Source organism: Glycine max, chromosome 14 (assembly GCF_000004515.6).
Source record: "Glycine max cultivar Williams 82 chromosome 14, Glycine_max_v4.0, whole genome shotgun sequence".
NCBI classification, from domain to species: domain Eukaryota; kingdom Viridiplantae; phylum Streptophyta; class Magnoliopsida; order Fabales; family Fabaceae; genus Glycine; species Glycine max.
In genome coordinates, this window is record NC_038250.2 from 49,423,286 (window position 1) to 49,449,681 (window position 26,396).

General features: G+C 28.6%; 3 protein-coding genes across 4 annotated transcripts; all 3 read left to right on the plus strand.

Annotated features, from left to right (window-relative positions):
• Positions 1–387: 387 nt before the first annotated feature.
• Positions 388–5,411, plus strand: LOC100776769 (GDSL esterase/lipase EXL1). Its single transcript, XM_006596474.3, has 5 exons — positions 388–847; positions 1,787–1,917; positions 2,034–2,267; positions 4,607–4,862; positions 4,972–5,411. The coding sequence occupies exons 1-5, from the start codon at positions 553–555 to the stop codon at positions 5,160–5,162; spliced, it is 1,107 nt and encodes a 368-aa protein (XP_006596537.1). The 5' UTR covers positions 388–552; the 3' UTR covers positions 5,163–5,411.
• A 912-nt stretch (positions 5,412–6,323) lies between these two features.
• Positions 6,324–10,726, plus strand: LOC100786548 (GDSL esterase/lipase EXL3). Of its 2 annotated transcripts, XM_003544340.4 has the most exons (5): positions 6,324–6,672; positions 7,764–7,894; positions 8,035–8,268; positions 8,749–9,004; positions 9,691–10,726. In XM_003544340.4, the coding sequence occupies exons 1-5, from the start codon at positions 6,381–6,383 to the stop codon at positions 9,879–9,881; spliced, it is 1,104 nt and encodes a 367-aa protein (XP_003544388.1). In that variant the 5' UTR covers positions 6,324–6,380; the 3' UTR covers positions 9,882–10,726. The 2 variants fall into 2 exon arrangements, with proteins under 2 accessions (XP_003544388.1, XP_006596536.1); XM_006596473.4 differs by lacking the exon at positions 8,749–9,004 and having other exon boundaries at positions 9,691–9,883.
• A 9,970-nt stretch (positions 10,727–20,696) lies between these two features.
• Positions 20,697–25,985, plus strand: LOC100775689 (GDSL esterase/lipase EXL3). Its single transcript, XM_003544974.5, has 5 exons — positions 20,697–21,020; positions 23,826–23,956; positions 24,412–24,645; positions 25,044–25,299; positions 25,487–25,985. The coding sequence occupies exons 1-5, from the start codon at positions 20,741–20,743 to the stop codon at positions 25,675–25,677; spliced, it is 1,092 nt and encodes a 363-aa protein (XP_003545022.1). The 5' UTR covers positions 20,697–20,740; the 3' UTR covers positions 25,678–25,985.
• The last annotated feature ends 411 nt before the right edge of the window (positions 25,986–26,396 follow it).

Here is a 26,396-nt window from a genome sequence, read left to right on the forward strand (position 1 = left end):
TATTACCACATGTATAAAGGCGAAATAAATAATGGTTGAGCTTGAGAAAACCATTATTTTGATATGTAAAATTGTATATATATTAGTCACTTTAATCCTTAATTTTATAAAAATTTAGTTTCATAATATATTTTTGACTTTAATTTTTTTAGTATAAAACAATAATAAAATAAAATATAAATGTATTATAACTAATGAATTTTTTTTAATAAAACAAATAATGAAATGAAAATAATTATAAAATTTAAATTATATAACTGAAATTTATTTATTTTGAAAAATTAAAATAAGAATTTGCTCATTAATGGCTTGACAGAATCGTCAAACTACAATGATAAGCTCCGTTTTGTTGACTTTACATATATATATATTTGCAATAAATGAGCTAAAACAGAGAAGGATACACTGATGCTGTCATACACTTTATGGTGTAACTGTGTAAGATATGAATTATACAAATATAAAAGATGCTATGTTTGATCAACCTTATCTTTATTATTTCAGAAAAAAGAAGCTCAACCAACAAGTAGACAAAAACCCCAGTTATAATATATGGTTCTTTTTATGAAGCTCCCTTTTCCTCCTCATCTTCCTTCCTCACTGCTCCATTTCACATTATTATTATTGTTTTTTATCGTGTGTAAAACAAGGGCAGTTGTGAAACTTCCGCCAAATGTTTCAGTTCCAGCAGTGTTGGTGTTTGGAGATTCAATCGTGGACACTGGCAACAACAACAACAACTTAGGAACAACAGCTCGGTGCAATTACCCACCATATGGTAAAGATTTTGAGGGAGGCAAACCAACTGGTCGATTTAGCAACGGAAAGGTTCCATCTGACTTTATAGGTACGTGTGCTATGCATCTTCAAGAATCCAATATATATAATATCACATAAAATTTATAATAATTAACACATTCAAATCAACCATCCCAATTAGACTGTGTATTATTATATTTTTTTTCTCGTCCTTCCCATATCTTTGAAAAATTAATAGTTGGCAAATGCTAATAATTAAGTGTCTAAGACATTTGTTAAAAAATTAAAATGAAATTCTTTTTTTATTAAAATATATAAAATTGTGCTGTTTAAAACTTATTTTTGTCTTCTCTTGTTATTTCCACAATAATACTTAGTCATTTTAGTTCATAACAGTCACTACTATAAGGGAATCAAAGTGATATGTTTGGGCTCTTCAAATAAATGGTTCCACATATATAAAACGCGAGCTAAATGCTGAGTTCAGGTAATACTTTGATACAAATTACTATTAAGCTTTCGGTATTAATTAATTTTGATGTAAATAAATTACAGTATTATCTAATTACATATCTATTCGTTAAAAGTTATGTCAATAGTAATTTTTAATATATGAAATTTCCTATATTAATAATATATAGAAATTAAACTATTATTTATTTGTTATATATTTGTGTGTATGCATTACTGATATGGATTTTTTTGAGTGACAGATGTGATTTAATTTGTTTGGATGCAACTAAGGACTAAGGAGTACTTAAAGAATAATGGTTAAAAAAATATTCAACGATAATTTTATTAAGTATTTTAAATCATTTTAAAAAGTAAATATTAGATAGTAGTAGTAACATTTATGTTTCTACATATATAATATAATACAATACACATTTCTTTTATTTTAGTTTTTTAACGAGTGGACCTTGAAGTTTATTTTTTTCCTTGCGGTGAAGTCAGTGACATTAAATGGCGGTGGGTATTGGCTTTAAATTAAATAGTGTATCTTAGTTATTATTTTGTGTTGTATTAGCTGAAGAATTGGGCATTAAAGAGTATGTACCAGCATACTTGGATCCACATCTCCAACCTGGTGAATTGGCCACTGGTGTGTGCTTTGCATCTGGTGGTGCAGGATACGATCCTTTGACATCGCAATCAGCGGTACGAACAAAAAATAATATTTATCTTCATCTCCAAATTAATTATTAATTTATCTATATTTCTAATTTCTAATTAATTAAGTTTGTTACATTCTTATTATTATGATAATGAATCAGTCGGCTATATCTTTATCGGGTCAACTAGACTTGTTCAAAGAATACCTAGGCAAATTACGAGGAGTGGTTGGAGAAGACAGAACAAACTTCATCTTAGCCAACAGTCTTTATGTTGTGGTATTTGGCAGCAATGACATTTCCAATACTTACTTTTTGTCCCGTGTTAGACAACTGCAATATGATTTTCCTACATACGCTGATTTTCTGCTCAGCTCAGCTTCTAATTTCTTCAAGGTATGATTAAGTTTCATGACTTTTATCCAAGCAATTAGCAGACATATATAACTCAATCCCCTCGAGTCAATTACAACTATTTTCTTATTAATCCACTTATATTTTATAAAACATTTAGTAGTTAATTTAGATAAAAATAATAATGTTCTTTTATTTAATTAGCAACAGGATTATTAATTAAACATATATTATTGAAAAAGCATAATTATTCACATCTATATTAAATCACATAGTCGTGTTATTTCTAAAAACCACAAAAATAGGTTTTTCAGAGATGATGCAAGTAACAAGTACCAATGATTGTTAACCACTTAACCATATAATCATTACGAGAGTGATGGCTGAGATGCTACATATATACTATATTAGTATATTTATTCTTATTTAAAATCACATTTTAGAATTTTTTATTCTGTTATAAATTTTATTACGAACTTTATGAAATATTAAATAATTTTTTAAGTTTGTCCTTAATTTCTAAATATACCCTATTCAATTATTCTACACTTTCCTACAGGTATTTAATTTTTTCACCTTTCTAATAATAATAAACTGTAATAATAGCCAGTAATATATTACAATTAATGAGATACTAGAAAAATAATTAAGGAGGATAGAAAATTAGTAGAATTGAAAATTTTAAATATTTATTTTTATGTATTCAAGACTATTAGCTAATTTTAACATCTTTTCTTAATTTTTATGAATTGGGTAAAAATGACTTATAAGAATAAATAAATATTGTATCATTCTACAATATTCTCCTGATAATAATTTTAGTACTCTATGAACAATTATTAAATAAAAAAATTAAATATATTTGTTAATTTAATATTTTCTAAACGATAAAAAATGTTTAATACCTTTTATGCTTAACAAGAGGATTATTGTACCTTAAGAAATAACTTTAAAATTATTCGTCATGGCATAATTTATGACCCACTTACTAAATAAATAAACAGTTTTTTTTCAATGTATTTCCATTTTACACTGCTTTTTTGCCATAATGACATTAATATTAATATAAAGTATCTATAAATTTTATGGATAATTAATTTTTACTAACAAATCTTGTTGGTCATTTTTAGTAGAATCTTTGCTCTTAATTCATACTTTCTCCATCCACAAGGTTCAAATTAAAGATCTTACTTAAAAGAATCGAAATCAATATCACTTAAATTAACAATTTATTAATTGTTTTACACCGTCTGAGTATATCAATTTTTTTGTGTTATCCACCGTCTCATAAGTGTCGTGTAAGAAGAAAAATAAGTCTCGAAATAAGTGTTGTTTTAGTTTTTCAATGTAGATTTAATTATTTTTTTCATTAATACCCCTAATAAGTGTATTTTAATTTTTTTTTGTAATATTAATAATAAGGTGAGTATAGTAAAATTACTAATCTTTTTGTGAGTTTATTTATTTATTACTTTTTCTTGGTCTAGTATAAAAAAAATTTAGGACGACACTTATAGGATAAAAGAAGTATTAAAACAATACTCCATTTGTCCAATAATATTTGTCATCCTTAGTTTTTTTACACAAATAAAAAACTAATAAATAAATAAATAAAAGTAGTAATTTTATAAAATTAACCGAATTACCATTAATTCATTTACATAATTTGTTTATATCATTGATATCATAAAAGATATAAATGAAAAAAGTAATTAATATTACATTAAAAAGTTAGAATGACAATCATTTTTTAATAATTTTTTACTTATATGACAAATATTATGAGATGAAAGAAATGCTAAACAAAAAATAGAAATTCCTCTTCTCCAAAAAATGATAATAGAAATTTCATTTAATATTTTTTTATAAATATTTTCTCCATCTCAAATTATTGTTATTTTAGATAACGCACTCATCTTATAAATACTATTAATAGTACAGATTATTATGATAAAGTAGTTTTGTCAAGCTAAAGTATTCTTATTAAAAGAGCTTGCTTGAGTGTAGTAAACTAAAAGATTAACCTGCGGGTTAAGTTCAGTTGTCTGTGGTGTTGGCTGAAAAGACTCAAATCTAATTTGGGTTTCTTATTAAGAGGCCGCAACATAGATTCATATACCACGGCTCTAGTTTTTTCTGACATTTGTTTCGAGTATTTTCATTATTAATATTTTTTTATATTTTCATTGTATTGGGAAATGTAAATTTATATTTTAAAATGGACTTTGAAAAAGTAACCAGTGCATGAAACGAATGTGAGAATGCAGAAAACATCACCCATGTTTTCTCCGTCCCACAAGGCGTAAATTAATTCAGGTTTTCTATAGTTCTAATGATTAATTAAATATCTTAATTAACACGTACTTGTTTCCTTCTCAAAGGAATTATATGGATTAGGGGCACGGAGGATTGCAGTGTTCAGTGCACCGCCACTTGGGTGTTTGCCATCTCAGAGAACGCTGGCAGGAGGATTAGAAAGAAAAATTGTAGTCAATATTAACGACGCAGCCAAGTTATTTAACAACAAATTGTCAAAGGAGCTGGATTCTCTCAATCACAACTTTCAAGATAGCAGGATAGTTTACATTGATGTTTACAACCCTCTCTTTGACATCATTATAAACTACAAAAAATATGGTACTTAATTTCAATTTTCACTTTTACCGCAAAGTTTTCAATATATAGATATATTATATTTATGATTTAAAGTTTTGCAACATGCTGCTTAATTTGTTAATTTGAGCAGGCTATAAAGTCGGAGACAAGGGTTGCTGTGGCACGGGAACAATAGAGGTTGTGTTATTATGCAACCGTTTCACTCCCTTGTGTCCCAACGATTTAGAGTATGTGTTTTGGGACAGTTTTCATCCTACTGAAAGCGTTTATAGAAGGCTCATAGCTTCTCTTCTTGGAAAATATTTGGATAAATTCTTGTGAGCTAGCTGCACTCATCAAATTCTTGTGTTTATATTCTTAAAAATCATGTGTTGTCGGATTTTCTATTTTTTTGAATTAAACTTCAGACTTAGGCAATTTCTGAGGGATGGTTAATTTGCCACAAAATAAAGCATGTAATAAATTTCAAATGTTACATACAATTTATATATGATAAGCTTAGCCTAATTATTTTTTTCATTGTATATACATTAATTATTACATATATTCTCATAAAATAGCTTATATTTGTTGAAGGAATATGGTAACTCTAACCGTTAATTAATATTCATAAGATAGGAAATTAAACAATTGGAAAATCAAATCTATCTAATGTATTAATTTTATCATAGGAATTTTGCTTTTTAGCATCGGCCAAGACTCAATGCTAAATGTGCATTAGTGTCGACCATAAAATTAATTATTGCACACACACACATATATATATATATATATATATGCAATAATTAATTTATATACAATTAATAAATAAAATTGTTAATGGAAAAGTTCAACCATAAAATTAATTATTGCATATATATATAAAAGAAAGAATTTTATTTCAGAAATATATATATATATATATATATATATATATATATATAAAGAAAGAATTTTATTTCATCTTCACTTTTAATTTTTTTATTTGATATCATTGTAATTAGGGTCTGAGACTCTACAATAATATATGTATTTTTACACATTTTGATTGTTTGAAACAGTTATGAAATTAATTATTGATTGAGATTTAGTCATCTTTAAAATTTTTCACCATTTTTTAAGAGTTAAGAATGTATTTTACGAAGAATAAATTTTAATATTTTTTCACAAATTCAACATATATTATCAACTTATCTATATTCATTCATCTTCACTTTTAATTTAGACTTGTTAATTACAATTTTACAAATAAAAAAAATTCATAATGAACCTAAAAAGAAAGATGTGATTGGATAAATTTGTACTGTGACTAGATGTATCACAAATACACTCAAACTAAAACACATGTTTAGGAGATCGTCATTATTGATGTCTTTGAGGGTATATATATATGCCAGCCTGCAGACGTTCCCTTGCAATTAATTATTAACATTGCAGTAAATGAGATAAATTGTTTGGTATAGTTGGATGAACGATTTGAAGTACAAATAGGGGGTTATGCATAACTTTAATTTGCTCAGATCGAAGAAGCAAAACAAAGCCAAAACTACAGTTCTCTCAATGAAGCTCCCAGCACATTGTTTTCTGGCTTCAACTTTGAAGTCACTTGTCCGTTTGACAGTACTATTACTAGTTGTTTCCAGCAACAAAACAAAGGGTGCCGTGAAACTTCCACCAAATATCTCGGTTCCAGCAGTGTTGGTATTTGGAGATTCGATCATGGACACTGGCAACAACAACAACAACTTGATAACATCAGCTCGGAGCAACTTCCCACCATATGGCCAAGATTTTAAGGGAGGGATCCCTACTGGTCGATTTTGCAATGGAAAGGTTCCTTCAGATATTCTAGGTTTGCTTGCTTCGAGGACACTTATAAATTGATTTTTTTTATATATTAAATTGAACGAAATTTAATTATATAAAATCTTATCCACTAAGTTATAACACTTTAAATTAATTTATGATTTAGACTTGTTTGTCTATATATACTAAGTTATAATACATCAGATGCGATTCTTTATGCGTTGTTGAATTCGAATTATTCTTTTTTTTTTTCATTACATGTATTGTGTGCGATAAGTTAAATATTTATTTATTCCCTTCTTAGTAAAAACTAAAAAACATTGATCTGATAATCAAATTCATTTAAAATTGGAATATGGATCGATATATTAGATCACATTTAAATTAGAACCACTAAATGATAAAAATAAGGCAGGGGGAACTTAACAAATTGAATAAAAAACATATATATATACAAACAATATGTTAATAATTTATTTGTTTGTGATTTTTACCATTGCTTTATCTTTAGATGATGTATATTGGAATCTTTCATTTTCAATTAGATCCCTTTCTTAGGAATGAGATTCTTAATTAGGTAAATTTCCGCGAAAGAATTATAAAAAAATTGTTTAATTATGATCAATTACCATGAAAATTTAATAACTTGAATTATAATTAATTCTCACAACAAAAAATTACGGATATAATTTTTTTATTAATACTTTAGCTATCTGATCCCTATCTATCTGTAGCCTTTATTAAAACACTTTATTACCATTCTAAAAGTATTTTTTCTATTAGAATTTAAATATGTTAAACTGAATTTAATTATTTTCTAGTAGACTACTTTTATATGTTGTGATGCTAATTGAGTGCATATTTAATTTATTTAATTTTAGAAAAATAAGCACTTTTTTACTACTAGCTTCATAAGATTTTTTTTCTTTCTAAAAATTAAAGGCTATTATTTATCTAAATTTAAACATTGATGAGTTTTTATTTTTTTTATATCAACGTTGATGAGTTGCTTCAACTTGATTTGTGCAAGGGGATTAAGTTTAGAAAATTTTAATATAATAGATAAAGTGATCACTAAGCTAAAGTCTTGTATTTTTCTTAAATTAGTTTCTTTCTGTTCTTTAACTGTATGATCAGTTGAAGAATTAGGCATTAAAGAGTTTCTACCCGCATATTTGGATCCAAATCTCGAGCTTAATGAATTACCCACCGGTGTGTGCTTTGCATCCGGTGGTTCCGGATACGATCCTTTGACATCCCAAACTGCGGTACACAATTTTTTCTCCCAAATTAAAGTTTGTGAAATTAATAATTTCACTGTTCCTATACTCTTTTTTTTTTTTAACTGATTACGTTGTAAAAATCACTGTTCCTTTTCTAACTCTGTTACGTTACTTATTTATAACAGACAGCTATACCATTATCTGGTCAACTAGACATGTTCAAAGAATACATAGTGAAGCTAAAAGGACACGTTGGAGAGGACAGAACAAACTTCATCCTAGCCAACGGTCTTTTCTTTGTCGTTTTAGGCAGCAATGACATTTCCAACACATACTTTTTGACCCATCTTAGAGAACTGCAATATGATGTTCCCACTTACTCCGACTTCATGCTTAACTCAGCTTCTAATTTCTTCGAGGTATGCATAAGTTTCATATATATAATTTCTTCAATTTACACTATTTGTGACTTTAATTTCAATGAACGGTAAGACACCATTTTTTTTTTAAAGAATGAAAGGTGTGGAAAGGGTAAAAAGATAAAAATAAAATATAGAAGTGTGAGATTTATTATATTAATTTTTGAAGTTTACATCTCAAATTCATTCAAGAGAAATTAAACCAAATATTATATATTGATAAAAAAATACTACCCAAGTGTAAATAATTTTATCTTATTAATTCACTAAAAATTGTTATTAATATGATTTTTAATATAATTATTATAAAAATTTAACAAATTTAACAAATTTATCATTCAAAACCGTTAATGTTGTAATTCATTATTTTCATATGATCACAAAACATATCAATTCACGTATTTTTCATAGAGTTTATTGTTATTTACTCATATGAAAATTAAGGTATTGATTTTTCTTCCCTCTCAATACAATTGAAAGGAAATATATCAACTGGGTGCACGGAGGATTGCAGTAGTTAGTGCACCACCGGTTGGTTGTGTACCGTTTCACAGAACATTGAGTGGTGGAATAGCAAGAAAATGTGTACAAAAGTACAACGATGCAGTGCTGTTATTTAACGACAAACTGTCGAAGAAAATAAATTCCCTTAATCAGAAACTTCCAAACAGCAGGATTGTTTACTTCGATGTTTACAACCCTTTGCTTGATGTCACTGTGAACCACCAAAAATATGGTAATTACATCACATTACATATTTCACTTTATCTTTTGATAGAAATTACCACTGATCAGCTTTTGTTTTGAAATCATTAATGACAAAAGTTGCTAGGTAAAACTTCAATAATATTACCTTCACTTTACCGGTATTACCTCTTTTTCATATTATTTTTTTCTGTTAGAGATTGTTACACATAGATTAAAAAACATTTAATAAAATTAAAAATTGTTACACTTAAACTAAAATGTTCTTATTTAATATCTTGATTTCTAATAACTGTATCACTAGTAATGAGTATTAGATGAGAGTATATTTGCAAAAAAATTATTAATTAGACTTTTTGATTAATAAGGACTCTAATCATTCGGGATATAATTATACTTTTTGACTTAGCTTATTCCCAATAATGTATTTTATGAGAATCAATCTCATGTTTTTTTCTACAAATTCAGTACATGTTAATTAAATTATACCCATTAAATGAATATTAATTAGATTTTGAAACTCTAAAATATCAATTATTTTATGAAATAATAAAAAATGTAAAACATAGAAAAATATGAAAAGAAGGTAGTACTTCCCTATAGTTTGTGAAAATCTTTCGGTGCTCTGCTGTTTATATATCACTTTAATTGTAACAATCCAACAGAAATTAATGATTTTAATTAACTTTTGTGAAATGTTTCCTTGTCCAACTGCAGGTTACAAAGTCGGGGACAGAGGGTGTTGTGGCACAGGCAATCTAGAGGTTGCATTGACATGCAACCATTTGGATGCCACGTGTTCCAACGTTTTGGATTATGTGTTTTGGGACGGTTTTCACCCTAGTGAAAGCGTTTACAAACAGCTTGTGCCCCCTCTCCTACAGAAATATATACACCGGTTTGCGTGAGCAATTAATCTATTTCCTTTTTACACAAATCTATCTCTGATTTTTTATGTAATTTCGGGTTTGATTAATTCTTAGCTACGTGGCTACCAAATAATTCGTTATATCTAAAAGCTAAAAAATCATGCATACAATTTCTAGAGGGTTGTGGCTTTTTCAGACAATAGTAGCAGAAACAAGTGCCTCTGAGATGCATTTTCTTTGAGATGCATTTTATATTTTGAGTGCATAGCTTGCTCAAAAGTATGGAAGCTAAATTGGATTATCATTTTCTCAGCTTTGCGTAATAATTGCAAGGTCTGTTATCTTCAATTTCTCGCTTAATTACTAAGTTGTTGTTCAGTCTTGAGGAAGGAGCGGCAAACTATTTGGCACGCAGTAGTATGAAATAGAATTATTTTGTAATAAAAAAAGATCGGAGATAGAAGAAATAGTGGATTCAGGTTTATGATATGGTATCTTGCTTTTAAATTTGATGTGGTATTTTTTATTCAATCTTATTTTGAGGGGTCATGCAAATTTGACTCGAGTTTATGATGTGGTGGTATCTTGCATATGCTGCATATTGACATTTAGTGCTTCTAGTTGTCACACGATATCTGTTATGGTGGCATATATTTAATGTGGATCTCTTTGTATTTGCCTTATTTGGCGGACCATACTTGTCCAGATTGTCATTTTCTAAGGCACGAGGAATGTTGTGGCTAAATTTGGGCGTAGGGAGAGATTTATATTTTAAATTGCTGGAGTTATTAGCTAGAGTAGTTTTATTCTTTTGACAATGATGAACAAAGTTTAAGTATCCATTTAATTATCAGTGTGTTTAGCATGATCCGCCCAGAGCCTTGTAAATGAAAGTTTCTACTTTTCAAAACAACAATCGTAAAAGATATGGGGGATGGATTAACGTTAAGTTGAACTGAACTTAATTTCAAACACCCACTGTATTGGTAATTAATATTTAATAAAAATTATTGAGTGTACATGTTTTTTTTAATTATTATGTTAGTTATTAATTTTTTTCAGTAAAAAAATTCAAAACTATTATTTCTCTCCTCTTCCATTGTTTTTTTAATTTTTACAATCAAATCCATCTTATAATTTCTTTATTAAGATATTTGTAAAATGAGATATTAATTAATAGTAGCTAGATGGTTGACTCGGAAGCTCCCTTGTGATATTCCAAGGAATAAGCAATGAGTATGAAAATTTGGTCTGAGTTTTTAGCTTGGGACATGATTTTAACTGGTTTTCCCCTTTGAGAAACCATATTCTTCACTCATCAACCTAAATTGTTTCCTCGATCGACAATTAGGGATGAACCAATTGGTTCCCACTCCTGTGTTGAAGAAATTGAAGCAATCATTCGTGGATGCTGCAATCAATAAAGTAGTACTAAAGAATTGATATAAAAAAAACTGATCTAGAATGTTGGGAAAAAAATGTAAATTATATTAAACTCAAAATGATACAATAATAAACGGGGCATACCCCGCAGTTAAAGAAAATCAAAAGTCTCCCTAATACAAGAAGACCTATATCAAGATGCTAAAACAAATGTAACAGGTGCGCTTGTCTATACATAAGAAACTTAATCTTGCTAATAACCTCTATTACAGAAAATTGATAATCTTCAAAAATCAGCTTGTTCCTAGACAGCCAAATGCAGTAGACGGTAATTGCTATAGCCAGACAACATAATTTTCCTTGAACACCTGATATGGATCTGCCCCTAATTAAAGAGTCAGTAATGCGTTGTAAAGAAGTGAAACGCCTGCGGAAAGGAGGCAAATAACGAATGTGAGCTCAAACTTGGAGAGATTTCCTGCAAGAAAAGAATAAATGAACATTTGACTCAGGCTCATTTGAACATAAAGGGTAGAGGGAACCCTTGTTCAAAAAAGCAACTTTGTCAAGAGTAAGCAGCCGATTCCTTTTAGCAAGCCACAAAATAAAAGACATCTTATGGGGGATTGCTGGATTCCATATAACAGAACACCAACTAACAGTAGGCTTGACACCTCTAATGTATTCATAGACTTTGCCAACAAGCAATTGTTCATTGGTGCTTCAAGATTGAATCCTCTTTTTGGACTCTTCCGTACTTAGCTCTTTAGAGATAATAAAGTCCCTTATTTGAATGATTTTCTTTATCAAAACTGAATCTGATGAAGAAGTATTGTAATTCCACACATCGCTCCCTCTGAAATAGTAATGGTGAACCCACCGAACCCATAGAGAATCTTTCTTACAATGAAAGTCCCACAGGATACAGGAAAGAAGCGCAAGGTTCCAGTCCTTGAGATTAAAAAGGCCTAAACCCCCTTCTTTTTTCGGAAAACAAACTACTGACCAAGCAACCAAGGGCTTGTTTTTGCCAATATCCGCTTTGCCCCACAGAAAATTACGGCACGAAGCGTTGATCCGGTCCAGAACAGATTGCGGCAAAGGAAAAATCCCCATCCAGAAATTCACAATTCCTTGAATAACCGCTCTGATAAACTCTAACTTACCTGCATAAGATAAAGACTTTTTGTTCCATCCCTGAATCAGACCAGTAATCTTGGAAAGCAAGGGAGCATAATGACATACATTTAATCTAGATGATAAAAAGGGAATACCCAAGTATTTGAAAGGGAAGTCACCCAAGCTAAATCCAGTAAGCTGCTGAATATGAGAAAGCTCATGAGGCCTAATACCGGCTGATACCGGCTGAGTATATGACAGATTTATCAGAGCTGATGGAAAGTCCTGAAACCCTACAGAAGTGCTGAAGCTTGGCAAACATAGTTGACACAGAAGGGATATCTCCTCTAGATAGAAGCATAATATCATCTGCAAAAGTCAAATGAGATAGCTGAATACTTGCACAATTGGGATGAAATTTAAAATTGACATCATCCTTGAGACTGCTCATATCTCTAGAAAAGTACTCCAAACAGAGCACAAACAGATAAGGGGAGAGAGGATCCCCTTGTCTAAGACCCCGTTACCATTTGAAGTGACCATAAATGGATCTATTGACTGTCGCACTAAAGGAAGTGGAAGAAACACAAACTGATCTAGAATGTTCATCGTTCGTGATATTGCAAAAATATCATCTTCTCACACATTACAATGATTTTCTAGGAATTGATGTAGATTACCAATATAAAAAGCATTTTGTTTTTGTATACTAGAGAATATTTTAACAAAAGTTAAATAAAAAGGCCATATTTATCTATCTATCAGTTGAAAATAATGTTATAAGGAATCCATTATAAAATGCCTTATTTTAAAAGTTTGCTTATGTTGTCTTCCTAGCTACAGTGGTACAGAAAATAAAAGATATGATTAAAAAGAAAATAAAATGTTCTTAAATAGTCCGTGTTTTGAATATATGTCTAAATTATCATGAGAGATTAAATGAGTTTTGCACTATCTGTATATATATCTGAGCCCGATTGAAATAAGGTGCACGAGGATCATGAATTTCCTTGCCAAACAGCTGGTGAAGCAAGCAGGTTCTGGTGGCCCCGTTTATTTGAAAACAATTTAGGTTGGTTTTGTTCCAGTTAATAGCTGGAACAAAATAATGTTGGTTGGCATTTACCTGAAATATATATATGACCAGGGGCGATTGTCATTGACTTCTTTCAGGTTTGCTAATCGTCTTAATTGCATTAAATTAAATAAGAAACTTAAAAAGCCCAGAGGATTAATATTGTTATTATATCTCTCTTAAATTTACAATTTGATCACTACCACTTTCTCTTAATCTTATAGTATAAAAGATATGAATTGGTTAATTATAATATTCCTTAACAAAAAAAAAAAAAGGAGGGCAGCTGCATCCCCTGGATCCTTATATAAGTCTGTCATTGTATGTTAAGGGATTTAAACACAAAACAATATTAAATAAGAAAATATTTAATATTTTAAAATTAAAAATATTCAATGTTTTCTTTTTAAATACTTGAAATAAATTAACTAAAAGTACCAAATAATATTTTCACTCCTTTGTACAGCCTTAAAAAACATGCAATAAAATTTACCCTCATATAATTCATAAAAAATAGTCAATCTTTTTTTTCCCATCAAATTATTAATGCCCGATCATTTGTTAACAATTATTTGCTTTTTTACTTTATTTTATGAACATTTAGATTTCCCTTTTATTTTTCCTCCTTATCAATAACAAATAAAACCTGCATAAACAAATACCGGCCAGATTTGTTTAATTAATGTCTATCATTATTTATTTATTTTTATTTATCTGTTTAATGAAATTTTAAATTTTTATAGATAAAATTTTGGTATATATTAATTGTTGTATATTTTCAAGCAATTCGTTCCTATATGTTAAAGTTCTCTCTTTTAGTCAATCCTTGATTAAGAAAACACCATATATATATATAAGTCACTCGTGCATATTTATAATCATGTGAAACTGTATAGCAAATGGATATATATCATTATCTGTTCACTGAGTTTGTCTTATTGTCCGCAGTCTTAGAAGTTGCATAGTGCTTAATTAATTGAGTTACCCATTCATATGCTAATAACCAAGTTTGGTGTACTGGAAAATAACGAAGGCCACGCGGATTGTTGGAGAAAGCTGTAACTACTACTCCAGCATTCGTTGTTGCACCAGCTGTTTATTGTTGTTGCATTGTTTGCAAAATGATGATCTGATTAAAGCGCTGCTCATTTGTAGAGAAAAAAATATAGAAAGGTTTTATAAGTGCAAAAAAGCATTCAGAATACTATTCAAGAAATTAATATTTAAAATTATAAAATATTATCAATGCACTCATAATTTTCAAAAATAGAACTTGAATTTTATTTGTAATGCATGCAATATTGCACTACCTTAGATCTTGAACCAAAAATAATGAGAACACGATAGTAAAGTTAGATCTGGTTAAATATTATTTTTTGCTTTAAAACATTTGCTATTTAAAGGGATAACAAAAAGTTATTAACTTTTTTTAACCAAGAAAAGTGGATGATGGTATTAATCTTAAGAAATTTTTTATCACTTCTTTAAATTTTTCTTGTTTTATATAAGGGACATTACTAATTAAGATATAAGAATAAGATTGGAAAACATAATTAGTATTTTTATTTTCTAAAATAACAACTTAATTGAAACAAATTAAATAATATCTGGAAATCAAAAGGTATTCTGAAATGAGGACAATTAGTTTTTAAAATCAAATTTAATATGAGATCTAAACATGATGTACGTATTATGTAGAGGAGGTAATTCATTTTCAAAAACTAATTAACTTCACCAAGCGTACAATATTTTAATTTTCTGCTTTTATGTTGATACAAGGTGGTTGGCACTTGGCAGAGCGAGTTATAGCAAAAGAGGGGAAACAGTCACCACGTGGTCTGCATTATTTGCGGTTCGACTTTTAACCACCAGTTATTAATAAAATATATATATATATATATATATATATATATATATATATATATATATATATATATATATATATATATAATTCGAAATTTATTAGGGTAGCCTAATCCATTATTATTAGTTCTATCCCATTTTTGTTCTGATTTTGTCATCTAAGACATACTAAATAAATGTGATAGGTAAAGTGTGGTTATTAGAGACACTTTCCTTAATTTCCTTAATTAGTGCATCATCCACTTAGTAGGCGTGTTGATAAACAGATGAAATCTAATGTAAATAGAAAAAAAATGATAAAAAATTGAAAACCGAATAAATCAGAAATCAAACCAAACTTCTAAATTCATATATATTTTTATCCATAAATTTATAATATCACTTGTTTTTTTTTATTTTTTTATATATTTATAAAATTATCATATAATTTATATTTATTTATAAAAAAATATATTTAATCAATGATCTTTTTTTATTAATTATCTGAGTTAAGATGTACAAATATATTATCATCCATATCTATATTAAAACTATTTGGTCACTGTCTCGTATTGTTGGACAATTTTTAAGATTTTCTATTTTAATCTTACTGATTTTATTTTTTATTCTTTCACTTTTTTTCAAGATCGTGCAATGCACGGATTTCCATGCTAGTTAGTTATATAATGACATAAATAAATTATTGATATTTGAAATTATTTTTTTATTATATTTATTATATATATCCTACTTTTTATTAATATTTTTTCAAAAGAAATAAAATTAAAATTAAAATTGATAATCAATTCAATTTAAATCGCTTTAAATTAAATTTGATTGGATCGATTAAAACTAAAGAGTACAAACCAAATCAATAGTAAATTTACAGAACCAAAATTATCAGTTCAAAGTAATTTTTCTCTTCAAAACAGATTCAATTTAATCTACAATCACCCTTTGACTTAGCCCACCTACTTCCTTGTAGTATCAATTAATTTTCTATTTGTTTTCACGAGAATAGGTATGCACAACTCACTTTAATTTGTTCACCCTTTTGCTTTTTTTGGTGATTGTGAATTAATGCTAGGGTTAGTTCAGAATGGATCGATCCAATTAAGAAAGAGCACGCGTCTCTCTCCCATCCCTCTTCAATTTAATTTGCTTTAATATATGTATTTAACTAATATTTCTTTTATTTTTGTTGTCAAACTCGTTTTTTACTACATACTTATATTTTACTATAATTATATATTTATAAGGTTATTTTTAAAGTTGTTTAAATTTTTTCCTCCTTAAATATTTTCTGAACTTTTTACTTAATATTTTTTTGGATATATATCATTGTATTTTCTGGTTTTTATGGAAGACTACGACCTTCTAATTAAAATGTTAACATGAAATGCATATATAGACTTCTGTGAGAAGTCTCGCATGGCGACAATCACATTAATAATGAAGCCTATACATGAATTTCATCTGACAAGGCCTAAAGCTAAAAGAAAAACTGATAAAAAAAAAACCCTCCAAAAAATCCAAAAATTAAGTAAACCCTAAAATTAATAAACAAATTAAAAACTGTAGAATGAGCATGCATGACATGTAGATTGTGGCCACTTCCCATACGACGAATGCTCATTTATATGTATCTAGGACCATTGCAGGGTCTCAGTCTGTCACTATATAAATTTAATTGGTTGGACTTCGTGTACGTCTTTGACACCTTGTATAGACAGTGGTCCGGGAAGTTTACGATTCTAGCATTGGAAGGTCACTACTGCATCATGCTATCTAGGTTTGTCTGAATTGAACTAAATTACTCTTCCATAGTTCAGTTTTTAAAAATTAAACTGCTCTAAAACTGAGTTGTTTGAACCGAACCGAATATGAAAAATTTATTACAGAATAAAATGTTAATGGAAAACAATTTAAACAGTTTGAAGTAATTTGGAACAGTTTGGTTCAATTCAGTTTATTCAAATTGTTACACAATTCACTTTAGTTTTCCAAATTATTACACTGTTCAGTTCGTTCAAACTATTTTTATAGTTCAATTCAGTTTTTTAGTGGTTCTTTCAGTGCATCTATTCTGCACACTCCTAAATTGCTATCACATTTTCTGTTGTAAGAAAGAAAAAAAAATCTTTACGGCTATTAATTAGTTTGCTTGGTAACAAACTAAGTTCCGTAGTAATTAATGCTCTAGTACTACTCTATAACAGCCAACCTAATTAATTAATTTATTTTCATAACAAAAGTGAATTCATTAAAAATGATAGGACCCTGGACTTTAGCATGAGAAAGGCTAAAGATCAGATTTGAAAGTCTGATACACATGTACTCATAACCCCTAAAGCAAAACGAAATGCTTATAGAAGCAGGTAAATAGAAACACCAACTTAACAAAGATTATCCTAGACATCATCTCCAAACACCAATATCGAGCCATTTTGAGGTTCCAATGATTCTTATGGTACCACAAGAAGCACCAGCTAGCCAATAAATACTCTGTATCATTATTCAGAAAAAGAAACACAGCATATTACCCGCTACAGTCGTAACACCCTATCAATTAATCGTAGTAACTGATCTTCCATCAATCTCCTAGAATATTTACCTGTTTTACATGAAGAATTACTCCGATATACTAATACTTTTTCAATATTAATTAACAGCCAACATCTGGAATAAAACTTACAATCCCTTAAAGCGGTATAAGATGACTAATTGAGTAAGAATAAAAAAAGGTGAAAAATGTTAAAAAGAGATACAGAAAAAGAATATATATTATACCGTATAGGTTATATACTCAGACATGACTGGACACACGATCTCCACTAGAGAACACAAAGCCTTGGACTTAATTGAGTTGATAGTCGGAATCCCTTTGTACGTATCCCCATGGTAAGAATATATATATATATATATATATATATATATTTCACACACGAATTAGCATAAAAAATCAAAACCTTATTGATTGAATTGTATTTGTAGTCTTATGAATTGAGATTGAATTGTTTTGGTATTCAAGTTCTAATTATGTCAACAATACAAAGTTACAAACAAGTGCTTCAAAATTTTCACACATCTACAATCAGATATCTTCATCTAGATGTAGAAGCGAATTAATGCTATAAAGAGTGAGCCACAACTCTACAAATCAACTAAATATAAATTGGGAGCCTCTTGATGAGACAAACTTCGAAATTTAATATTTTTCCTTAAGATTACTTTAAATAACTCCATTTGTCAACTTCTGAGTTCTGACCTTCTCTTTGTCCGTTTGCTTTTATGGGCTTTGCCTGCCCATGCACGAGTTAGCTAGCTTAGCTTGATCTATTATCAATATGGTTCAGAATTCAGACACAGACCAAGCGATAACTGCAAATGCTCTAACGACATATTTTCGTCTTATTCATTTTCGTTTCCTCTTTTTCCTTATATGGTAACCATATGTCAGTGTTCTTCGTTCTTTGCGCACATACGTACGTTAAGAATGGACCACTCGACCCTCTAGCTAGATTTAAAAAGAAACCGCAAGAGTCAAGATGGTGTATATATATCCTCCAACAATTTACATTTATTAAGATTTTTCTTTTGCTTACAATTAAACCACTTAACATGGGAGATATTGAAATAAGTATGTTTTAAAAATGTATTTTTTTAATAAATAGATAGAGCTTGTTTATTGAAATAAGAAAATAAGAAGAAAATATTTTTTTTAAGGAACAATTCAAACAAATACATTAACAAAATAGAAATTTATTTATTTTATTAAAATAAGTGTTTTCTTTTCAATAAATAAGTTTAAGGGTGAGTTTGTTTAAATTTTAAAAATTAACTCTAAAATAATAGTTTTTTTTAAGAAACATAGAGGATTTATTTCTTAAAATAAACATAAAAATTACTTAGAAACCGTTTAGACAAATATACTAAAAAAAATTTATTTATTTTTATTAAAATAAACACTTATGTTAACAAATTAATTTAAACGCATTGATTTAAATCAACTTAACCCATTTTAAAATATAGACTATGTATAAGTGGATAGTTGATTCAAATAGTGTATATTTAACTTTCTTTAAATAATGTTTTGTAGATGAACAAAAAAATGCTGAAAAATTAACTTCAACATTGCCTCAAGTGCATGTACAAGTGGATTAGGAAAAAGAAACAGAGAACACATGGCCACATGGGATATATTACTAGCATTTATAGAAGTCATTAAGGATAATGGATTGGGCCAAAAGATAGAAGCTATTGAAAACCCAAGGCTTGAGTGATCCTCACCAAAGAAAGCGAAAGCTGTAAAGGTTTGGGTTAATTGCATAGGGCAGGTATAAGTGAAACGTACGGACCATATTCATAACCATACAAGGTCCACCACCTAACGCCATGCCACTAATTTACTGCTGCAACACAACTCATATACCTTAAATATCTTTTAGTTACAAAGCTACCCTCCTTATCTACTTTGCTAAATTATCAATTATTGGACTCGATAGTATTTTGATTCTTTCATTATGATTTATGCGTAATCTTAATCCTTTAATTGATTGCTAAACACTCTATTTTAATTTTTTTCTTCTTCGAAAGCTCCATGAATTTAATAAGTTAAACCATTTTAAGTCTCTTTTCCTCAAAATTCACCATTCAAAATTTCAATTACTACCTTAAATTAAAGGGGGCCAATTTTTCTCGTCTTCTACCTTAACTTCACATTTTATAATATATTTCAAATTTTATGGAAAAGTTGACTTTATGAATTTTTAAAATTATTTGTATATAGAACCTTATATTTTAGAGATCACAAATATCTTCTTTAAGAAACAATCATAATCAATTTGAATAAAATTACTATGAATACTTATTTTTGTATTTGACGTAATTATATGTTTAGGATTCAAACTCAAGATTACAAATTAAGATGAAATAACTTTATATATAAGTTGATTTATGTATTCTATGCATGGTTAACATTCTAGTTATTTTTTTAAATGTGACTCTAACAATTTTAGTTAAAGAGAGGGTGATTAAAGATTTGAATATAATAATCAAGAAATTGTAAAAAATTGTTGAGTTAAAATGACACATCAATCATAACAGGGAGATCAAAAGTTCAATCGAATCTTCATTTTTTTGTTAATTTATATCATCAAAAGTGCACGAGTATCTTTTAATTTTATATATGCACATAATTAAATCTTTCCACGGTTTTGACAGAATTGTATCAAGTGCAGCTTATAATTATTTTTTTCAAAAACAATGCAGACCAAACGTGTTGTAATTCAGTAAACTTTATTCTTATAAAATAAATTTATGTGATATATAAAAAGAAAAAAACGCATTTAATTAATCGTTGAGGCCTCATGCAGTTATTGCATGTGGTTATGATCCTTTATATAATATAACCTTCCCTGAGACACAATAGTGAAGAACAAGTCTTGCATTGGGTGGAGCATACTTAGAAACAGCAACTATGTCTCTCATGCAGCTTACTAGCTCCCCTGTTGGCTCACTGGTCCGTTTCATTGTAATATTTGCTTTATGGTACAGAACCATGGCTTTGGCCAAGTTGCCACCAAACGCTTCATCAGTTCCAGCAGTTTTAGCGTTTGGAGATTCCATCGTGGACCCAGGCAACAACAACAACATAAAAACATTGATCAAGTGCAACTTCCCACCTTATGGAAAGGATTTTCAGGGAGGAAACCCAACGGGTCGATTTTGCAATGGAAAAATTCCTTCTGACTTAATAGGTACTATATATATCTTCTCTCTGCACTGCTTTCTTGCCTTTTATCTCACATTTTCCTAGCTTAGTCTATTTCAGTAAACTTTTAATGGAGGGAAAAGATTAATATATATATATATATATATATATATATATATATATATATATATATATATATATATATATATATATATATATATATATATATATATATATATATATATATATATATATATTCATTCTTGTCTCTTTCTCTTGAAGAAGACAGTGCCCTGCATAAAAACTTTGGAAGGCTTAGAAGATTATTAAAAAGATTTAGTGTATGAAGATAAGAATGAGAGATAAAAGAATAAGAAAAAGATAATAGAGGAGATAAAAATAATCTCAGGTTGGATAGACTAACAAGAATTAGCATTCTAGCAAAAAAATATTTATTGATAAAAAAAATAATTAAAAATATTTAAGTTAGAGTTTTATGAAATAAATAAAAAGTAAACAAATGTTTTTTTATACGAGCCCAAGTGATTGCAAGACATATATGAAGGCACTCAAAGGCGAGTTATACTCTTCCAGCCAGATTTTATACACAAAATTTGAGATTCAAATTCTCGACTACCTTTTTAAGGGATGCGAGGCTATCATTACTCGAACAAACACTTATTAGTAATCAATAAAAACCAGTAATTAATTAGACAGCCTTTGTCAACAAAAGACTCATAATCTTTTCATTTTATATGAAATACATGTATCTTCTATAAGAGGTTCGAGCCTAGCAGAATAAAATTCTGATGTAATTTTTAAATATTTTTTGTGTTATTATCAAACTAAAATTGGAATGAACTTTGGAATTTTGCATTAAATGTCAATATATGATAATGAGGTAAAACTATATTTTTTTATTAAAGTATTACCAAAAAAATAACGAAATGTATGAACAAAACTTATTTCTTGAGTGTTTTTAGTGTTTTTTTTTCGAATTAAAATTAGTCTTCACGTTAATAATCTATATAAAAAATTATATTAAAAGCCAATATAAGTCACTAAGATAAAACGACAATTTTGATGAGAGAGTAACGTTATAAACACCTAAAAACTGCATCTAATTAAACTTTATCCTTTTTTTTTTCTCTCATCTAAAGTTGAAAGTAACAATCCGTTCAGTCACAGTCAAATTTAATATCGATCATGGCAGGATGTTTGGTACCTTCTTTGTTTTTGTTTATTGTCTCACGCTCTAATTGGAAGGTCCTTTATTTACACTCCTTTTTATCCCAGCCATATACTGTGTGTAGACAGAGACAGTTGTAGAGTGCTACGTCAAAAAATTAAAATGCTTTTTAACTGTATGTGCTTCTGCACTATTATAGCCAAGATACATGATATATTAATTAGTTAATACCTTTATATATATATATATATATATATATATATATATATATTAACTATTCTATCAAAACCTATTATTTCTCTGAATCTCTTTCTTTCTATCACAACATTCAAATATTATATATATATATATATATTCTTCTCTACATGTTGAGTAAAGTTTGGTTGAACAAACTTTTCCCAAAACAAATTAAATGAATTACTTAAGCGGAAAAAAACAACAACAAAGAAGCAAGTTTGAATGCTAGTGAGGTTATAAAACTCAAGGAGGGGCACCAAGTGTGAATTTGGAGCAAGAAAATGGTGAGACAACGAGTGACATATGTCATTTGGAGAGGTAACTAGTTGTGAGGATTGGAGTTGTTCCAAGCTTTTATGGCATCATCTTGGGTTATAAAGTGATTTGGGTACAGGATGGTAGTGTGCAGGTAAGGGAAACAACTAACAAGTGTACTTCATGTTCGTGAGGAAAGGAAGGTCAATATTCTATTATAACTAGACCAAATACTTTTAAAAGCACTTTTTAAAGAAGCATGACAAATGCTAACTTAGAACACTAATTAATAAGCTAAGGGAACTTAAATGAAAGTAGAAAGTTTTTATTAAAATACGAAAAAATTGTGATTTTTTTATACTTTCATATGATTTTTATAATATATATATATATATATATATATATATATATATATATATATATATATATATATATATATATATATTTTAAATTTCTTAATTAGTGTAAAACACTGGTTAGTAACACCTGGTAAACATTAAAAACGAAGCTTTAAATATTAATTCAGAAGTATACCTTGGCTTACTGTTACATTTTTAACAGAATGTAAAAAAGAGTAATGATATATAGATATTTAATTAATTCTCATAAAAAAAATCTTAAATAATCGTATTACAAATAAATAATTAAATAGTTTGGGCTACTTGATGAAATTCATTTAACATTCAATTGCAAAAGTTATCAAGAGTAGTAGAAGCAATCTACAAATTATATAATATAATTCTAAAGAAAGTTTATATAAAAATTGTTATAACTAAAATGATTTTTCATCCCAAGATTCCAAATATAAGGTTAAAATAAATTGATTTAATATTTTAAAATGATACAATGTAGTTTAAAAATAAAGTGAGTTATAATCATCAATTAGAAAATTAATAATTAAAAATTTAATATAATTTGTTATACATGCATATCCATACTTTTAGAATTTTAATTGCTATTTTTTTAATTATGATTTATCATTATACTTTATGGATTAAATTATATAGTACCTTTTTACTTTAGAAAGTCAAATACTAATTTGTAGTTAGGATCCATTTCCCTGTTATGATATGTAAATGTAATTACGGTTCTTATGAATCCTCCTCCAAGTTATAAAATAGTTTTGATACCTAAAACAGTGTTTCTCATCGCAAATTCCTTGAGTTTCAGCTGAACAATTGGGTATTAAGGAGTATTTGCCTGCATATTTGGATCCGAATCTCAAATCTAGTGATCTTGTTACCGGCGTCTGCTTTGCCTCCGGTGCTTCAGGATACGATCCTTTGACACCCAAAATAACGGTAAATGCAAACAAAATTGAGCTTCATTGTCAATTCCTAAAGTAGTATTATTGTTGAGTAGAATTACTACAATCTACACTTCATATTTCCCAAATGATTTTTCAATATATAATTTCATTATAGTGTAAATTTTCTTAAAAGTGAAAGTGTATATAGAGTCGATTTAAAATGAGTTAAGTTTACCAAATATCTTAATTTAAATCAGTAGTAAGTAGTATATTCTATATTTTGCAACCAACAAAATGTTCTTATTTTTTCACTTTAAAATAGGACGTGATGAGTCATTATAAATCTGTTAGTAACTATTTTTTATTTCTCTGGATAAAAAAAACTTTAAATGTTTCTTCACTTTTAAGAAAGCAAATCTTATAAATTTACAGGTGAATGTAGATGGGAATTAAATTCTGTATATCGTTATTACTAATGTTCACCATTTGTTTGTAACATGTAAACAGTCAGTTCTATCGTTATCTACTCAACTAGACATGTTCAGGGAATACATAGGAAAGCTGAAAGGCATTGTTGGAGAGAGCAGAACAAACTACATCCTATCCAATAGTCTTTATCTTGTGGTGGCAGGTAGTGACGACATTGCCAACACCTATTTTGTTGCTCACGCCAGAATATTACAGTATGACATTCCTTCTTACACCGACCTTATGGTCAACTCAGCCTCTAATTTTGTAAAGGTACGTAGGTATGCTTGAGGTTTTTGTTCGATCTCAAAGGGACAAAATAATTGTATTTGTACCCAAAGAAAATGATCAAATATAAATAGTCATTATAATATATCGTTAGTATAACTTTTAAAATAATTATCATAAAAATCAACAAACTTATCACATATGATTGTTTATAATAATTGACACTGATAGTATAAAATGCTTTTAGACGATGAGTCCAATAATAATTGGTGATTAATATGAGTAATTATTATCATAAAACTTATAACAAAATCTATCATACACGGATATTTTAATGGTGATACACATGTACTGATACTATAATACAAATTTTTGTGCATGTAAAATCTATCATATAGATACCACGCTCACCATATATATACATATGATATTTTTTTCTTAAGGAACTGTATAATCTGGGAGCTCGTAGAGTTGCAGTACTGGGTGCACCACCGATTGGATGCGTGCCATCACAGAGAACTCTGGCTGGAGGGCTAACAAGAAAGTGCTCAGAAAAGTACAATTACGCAGCCAGGTTGTTCAATTCCAAACTTTCAAAGGAACTTGATTCCCTCGGTCACAACTTGTCCGATACCAGGATAGTTTACATTGATGTTTACACCCCTCTGCTCGATATCATTGAAAACTACCAAAAATATGGTAATCCCAAGTTTACTTAGTTTCATTCATCAGAATTTATTTAATTTCTTCGATAAAATTCACTACAAAAAATAATACTAGTAACAAAACAATTTATATGTAATTTTTTCACTAAATTAATACATTAATCTTTTGTAATGGTTCTTGATTATTTTTTTTTCTCAAGTTTTCACTTCTTGAATTGTAGGCTATAAAGTTATGGACAGAGGTTGCTGTGGCACAGGCAAACTAGAGGTTGCAGTGTTATGCAACCCTTTGGATGCCACTTGTTCCAATGCTTCGGAATATGTCTTTTGGGATAGTTATCATCCAACAGAAGGAGTTTACAGAAAGCTCGTAAATTATGTTCTTGAAAAGTACATAGATCGATTGTTTTGAGCTCGATTAAGTTTGCCTACGGGAAGTAATATCAATTATTAGTTATGTTGATGTCAACGAAGACAATGAGTATTTTGATTTGTCGAGTTTTGGTGTGATTGTTCGGTACTTTTTGTAGATTTCAATGTTCACAGGCATCGATCCATCTCACAGACGTTCCACATTTTTCCTGTGTGAAATATTTACCTTTAAAGTGGATGTATGTTGTTGTATTCAGGTGTTTAAATATGATTTTTGATGATTTTACTGGTTGGAAATAGCTATTTCCTTGTTAGTTGGAGTTACCAAGTAAAAATGTTATTTTGTTGTTTTTGGAGCTTGTTATTTTGTGTCTGCCATAATATTCCTCTATAAAATGTTTCATTATGTTATTTTATTAACAGAATAAAAATTCTCTATTATTGTTTTTTTTTAATAATAACATACTTATTCCTGCCTAATCTGATAAGATATTTTTCTCCTTGCAATGCCCTTTGATATCTTTGAGATCTTTTACTGTGACTTAAAGTAAGATTTCCACCTAGAACAATAAATGAGTTTACCTCAAAATTCTCATACTTATTTATACATATTTTTAATGAACCTTGGACCTTATGGGCTTTTCAGTTTGATTACCACTTTGGGCAATTCGTCTTTGACCCTGATGATCCTGCTTAATCATGATCTCTACTTCTTTGTTGTGTTTATCAAATGTGTTGTTGTCCTTTGATTAGCTGAGA

Bases quoted from the DNA above. Each gene is read 5' to 3' on its own strand.
- LOC100776769 (XM_006596474.3), top strand. From the start codon at position 553: ATGGTTCTTTTTATGAAGCTCCCTTTTCCTCCTCATCTTCCTTCCTCA. The intron at 848-1,786 runs GTACGTGTGCTA...GTGTTGTATTAG, and splicing joins GGTTCCATCTGACTTTATAG to CTGAAGAATTGGGCATTAAA. The intron at 1,918-2,033 runs GTACGAACAAAA...ATAATGAATCAG, and splicing joins CTTTGACATCGCAATCAGCG to TCGGCTATATCTTTATCGGG.
- LOC100786548 (XM_003544340.4), top strand. From the start codon at position 6,381: ATGAAGCTCCCAGCACATTGTTTTCTGGCTTCAACTTTGAAGTCACTT. The intron at 8,269-8,748 runs GTATGCATAAGT...TACAATTGAAAG, and splicing joins CAGCTTCTAATTTCTTCGAG to GAAATATATCAACTGGGTGC. The intron at 9,005-9,690 runs GTAATTACATCA...GTCCAACTGCAG, and splicing joins TGTGAACCACCAAAAATATG to GTTACAAAGTCGGGGACAGA.
- LOC100775689 (XM_003544974.5), top strand. From the start codon at position 20,741: ATGTCTCTCATGCAGCTTACTAGCTCCCCTGTTGGCTCACTGGTCCGT. The intron at 21,021-23,825 runs GTACTATATATA...CTTGAGTTTCAG, and splicing joins AATTCCTTCTGACTTAATAG to CTGAACAATTGGGTATTAAG. The intron at 23,957-24,411 runs GTAAATGCAAAC...ACATGTAAACAG, and splicing joins CTTTGACACCCAAAATAACG to TCAGTTCTATCGTTATCTAC.